Source organism: Monopterus albus, unplaced genomic scaffold (assembly GCF_001952655.1).
Source record: "Monopterus albus unplaced genomic scaffold, M_albus_1.0 scaffold31.1, whole genome shotgun sequence".
Lineage (NCBI taxonomy): Eukaryota > Metazoa > Chordata > Actinopteri > Synbranchiformes > Synbranchidae > Monopterus > Monopterus albus.
The window spans coordinates 953,620-958,432 of NW_018127911.1; the positions used below are offsets into that span (position 1 = coordinate 953,620).

Here is a 4,813-nt window from a genome sequence, read left to right on the forward strand (position 1 = left end):
ACCTTTCCAGTGGGCTCCTACTGTTCTCCCTCACCTTGCTTATCTTTTGGTTCGTATCTCTAACACAGAGCACAGCTGGCTTCCGGTTTCTTCCTTCCTGACACCTTAAAGATATTTGCATAGTAGAAAAATCACTTTAACACTGACAATGGGAATGATCCGATTTTGTTTTGCTTATTTATTTATTTTTTAATACCTGAGCCCGGGAGGTTCCTTTTTAGTCTGTTTTTGTTTCCGTTAACCAGCCCTGATGGACAGGGACAGCTGACATACAGTAGCATGTAGGCATGCAGAAGGAATAAAGAATAGGGCTGCTCAGTGTAATAAACCCTACAGAGTGAAGAAAAACTTGCAAAGTTATTGTTAGTAGTTAACCTGGTAGAACAAATTAGTCTTTAACAACATCAATGTGGAGACATTTTACTTTGATATGCTAAAGCTGTTGCATTAACTTGTGCTTCAAAGTCAGAAAATGCTTCATTCATGGTGCTAGTTTCCAGGCTCAGTAATTACAAATATGGCGTGGAAGACAGACTACATCTTGTGGCTATTACACTCAAAATATAGCAATTTAATTGCTAATTACCTAATTACCTGACAGTAGCTTTCCATTATTCATTGCAATTAGCTTTTCCTTGGTGGTCACCTTGTAATTCCATGCTTTGATGACCTTTTATTTCCATCAGCTCCAAGGATGTCGACAGGTGTTGTTGGGTGTGCTGTTTTAATATGGTAATTGCTTAGTCCCCATTTACATGAGGAACCACATTTTGCATCATTTTGAAACCTTGAGTGTGTGCAAAAATCTCCTAAGCACACAACAATCATCTAAAACAATGCCCTATCCCTCATTGTCAAATGATTAATTAAGTTATGCCATGTAATTGCCTCACCATGCCAACTGCTTTTGATATTAGTGAAATCCCCAGAACTAATTTTCCCCCTTAAATAATGTTAAGACGGTGTTTATCTAGCATCTGCACTGTGTCGAAGGCCTTCCTTGTCAGAAATAATAGGAGGGCTTTGGAAACGTGATGCTGGGTCTGTTGAATCTGCTCTGTCACAAGACTGGAGCTCTCTTCATTTTGTGGCCCTTCAGCAGTGGCATGTATGCAAAACATCATCTGTATGCACACACTGTGTCTGAGACTGTGTGTGTGTGTGTGTGTGTTCAGTGTGGTGTCATAATTTATAACACACTGCAACTTAATGAAGCCATAAGCCATATCGCATATTCACTAACGTGGTGGGCTGGGCTGGGCCAGGCTGCAGTGATGAGCGCCCAGCCGATACAAACTTACAGTGATTGTTGACAATGTGCACAGGCATGTGCACACACAAAAGTGCCCAGAAACTGTGAAAGCACACATGCACACACGTATATAATATGTAAATACTTAGATGGATTAAATTACAAAATGCAGATAATCACTTTATATGAAAGTTTGATATATGAAATTATCTTAGGGTCATTCAAAATATGACATTGATGTCCACAATATTACAAAATGATTGAGTGGTTATCTCATTTTGAAGTGAAATTTTCTTAAAGGTAAATCAGCAGGCAAATTGTAAATTAGGGTTTGGAGTTATTTTGATTACAATTATATACTGAAATTGTATGTATGTATACTGTATATCTCTAACATTTCTTGTCCTGTCAGGTATTATACTATACTGTATGTGTGTAGGTGAGCTGTACACTGTTTCATCCAGAGTGTAAAAATGTAATCTGTTCTGCTAGGGCAGTCCCTTCTCCTCCAATAGCTTCATTTGTTGCTCCCCGCTCTGTATGTTGACAGATGATAGCTTGAAGTCGTCTCCTTAGTTTGCCAGCTATATGTGTCACTTTCAAGTCCCATTAGCCATTGGAACATACTGGAACACCCTCACACACACACATATACATGCACACACAATCCTTCGCTGCTCATCAGTGTCTGCAGACTAGTGTCCAAACTTTGCCATTTCCTTTTCACATTCTCTTTTCCTTTGTCCAGGTGTTTGCTGTGAAACCTTTTTTGTTGTGTTCCATTGTAAGCGTGTTTCACTGAGCGCTGTCAGATACACTTGTCTCTTTCTCTCTCATTCCCTCTCTCTTTCTTTCAGGTTCGGAGCACGGTCAACAGGATCAAGGAGCGGAGAAAAGCACTTAATTTTTCAGTATGTAGTCCTCTCTTTTCCTGTGAACAAGTGTGTGTGTGTCTCTGTATGAGTGCCTGGGCATGTCCATATGCCTTTGTGTGTGTGTGTGTGTGTGTGTGTGTGTCTGACACACTGGCGCGTCAGACTCAGTTTTCCTTACAGCCACAAGGCAACATTGTACATCTGCTACCTTCTCATTAGTCGACACTCCATGTTAGATGCCCATATACATCACACATAGACCTTTTCTAATAGCTGCACCCCCCCCTCATGCTGCCCATTGCAGCACCTTCATCCCAGCAATGTCAGGCTTTGTAGTGGGTTACAAGTTTCTAATCCAGGACAAGCTGTCCCCTGACATTAAAGTGTCAAGCCAGTATTTATACCCTGTTGGACGCTGTTGTTTAGCCAAAGTGGTAGGATGTTGCGGTTGTGTGTATATGTGTGTGTTTGTGTGATTAGGAAGTCTGTAGCCTATGCAAACCACTTTAAAAGCAGTTAATAGTCCCTAGCACACACAAACAGGTACATACCTCACACACAGAGACAATTATATACCCTAGCACCTTGACAAATACAGTACCCACTCTCATCATTCCACACGCCTTTGTCCCTGCCATCTCTCTCACACACCCACAAACACACACTCACACACAAAACCTATCTTGTCCCTTATGAATGATCACATTAACTTCACTCCTCTTCTCAGGTTGTTGTACCATGCTTTATGGCTGGCATTTTGTCCTGCACCTCCCACTGTACACTGACCCACACAGTCCTCCTCCCACACACACGCGTGCGCGCACACACACACACACACACACACACACAGACACACACTTCAGGTCTTTAAAGAGGATTACTGATGGCAGATTGATTTTTAAAATATCAGGGTACCCTTATTTCCTTTTGACCCCTTCACATCAGAAATGGACATTATAAGGATGGAAAGAAATAAAATAAATGAATAGATAATGTTTGTGTGTGTCTCTGTGTTTGGGGAGGCTCCTGGGGGCCCCTTGCGCCAAGGTACAGTCTGACATATTGGCAGTTCATGTCAGGGCTACTGTTGCCTCTACCCTCTTGTGGTAGCAATTTTTCAGTCTTGCCAGGTTCCGCTACCAGAATGCATTTTTTAGCCATCACTGTTGCCTGACGGTTTTTAGCTAGTGCTGTTTAATGCCATAAATCCTGCTTGAAATACTGTATCTACCTGTCCTTTAGTTAGATAGAAGACATTTGGCTCTAGATGACCGCACATGCCCCTATATATATCCCCTTGTTGTAAAACATAAGATTGGGTATCATGCCTCGCCGGGTGAGGGATAAAGAAGCTTTGGTGGTGTTACTGCATATGGGGTCATTTGAAGATGAATGGCACTTGTCAGAGATAAAGGGGTTTATATGTCGTTATGTTTGCAACGATTGGAGGGTTAACCCACTGGGATAATTCACTGCAACTACAATTTAAGGATTTAGAGTAGTAATGCTAGTGATCAAGAAATAAAAGGAACAACAGAGGTTTTCAAATAATCATCTTTTTATTTAAACTGTTATCAATATGCAATTTGTCACATTTAATTGTGTATTGGATACAGTTTAAAATAAAAATGATCATCTGAAACTTCTATTGTCTCTTGTATTCCTTTATCACTAGCATTACAAGAAACCAATATTACAGTCAAAGTCACAGTACAGTACAGATCTTAGATATTCTAACATCTCCAGGATTATCATATGTAATACATGTATGTCCCTACAGAAAAACAACAGGCTGATTCAGTACAGTAACAGTCATTTACTGCCACGTCACTTAAAATAAAGTGTGTTGCAGCATATACATAGCAAAAACCATGAAAAGCATTCAAATATTGGTGGACTGGTTTAACTCTATATTGCTCCTGATACAGTGGCAATATGCACTTCGGACCTTAGTGACCTCATATAAATTCTGCTAAACCTAATCACACACCCTCCCCTCTTTAATTCTGCACTTCTGCTGACCTCTTTAGCCTTCTTCCTTGTAGTAGCCCTTTACATAGTCATGGGTCACACATACTGCTTTTTTAACCCCATGGGGTGGGGTTTTACACATATACACACACAATGACCAGTGTAGCTTGCCTGTTTGATACCAAGTGCCTCCTGACCCACCCTGACCTCCCTCTTGTACACACACAGCCAGATTGCTTTGTGAAATAAAGCTGTCAGTTGCAGGACCCAAATAAAAAACAACCCCCCCTCAATATTCCATGCCCCTGACACCATTGAAATATAGATATAAATTGGAAGCGGATTAGTTTTTTTGATCTTAATTCAAGTTTTGACAAGTTGGAAGAAGCTAGGAGTTGGTTAGAGTCACTCTTGGTATCAGAAGAATTATTTGGACTGGCTTTTGACAGGTACAGAATTGGAGGTTTGTTTCATGTTTTTTTTTTTTTTTTTGTCTTTGTCTGGCACCTGTAAAAGTAGCTGTGTGATGTTTGGCTCGTTTAATAAAGGTCTCTAAATTAAATGTCCTTTGTTTTTATTGCTGGGAGCCCTGGTTAGAGTGACATCTTTCTTCGTTTGTTTGCATGTGTGTCCTGTGCACTGAAGCTGAACATCAACAATACACAAAAGCAACCAGAATGACAGGCCCTGATGGTTTGCCACGTGAAGCATTCCT

General features: G+C 40.6%; 1 protein-coding gene across 7 annotated transcripts in view; it reads left to right on the forward strand.

Annotated features, from left to right (window-relative positions):
- LOC109958158 (adhesion G-protein coupled receptor D2) overlaps positions 1-4,813 on the forward strand; it is an 83,507-nt gene that overhangs the window by 42,917 nt on the left and 35,777 nt on the right. For all 7 annotated transcript variants that reach the window (XR_002274632.1, XM_020596579.1, XM_020596581.1 and 4 more), the window contains one exon: positions 2,110-2,163. Coding sequence is in view for 6 of the 7 variants with exons in the window: in XM_020596579.1 (XP_020452235.1) it covers positions 2,110-2,163 (54 nt within the window). In the remaining variant the exon portion in view is untranslated. The remainder of the gene's footprint in view (positions 1-2,109; positions 2,164-4,813) is intronic.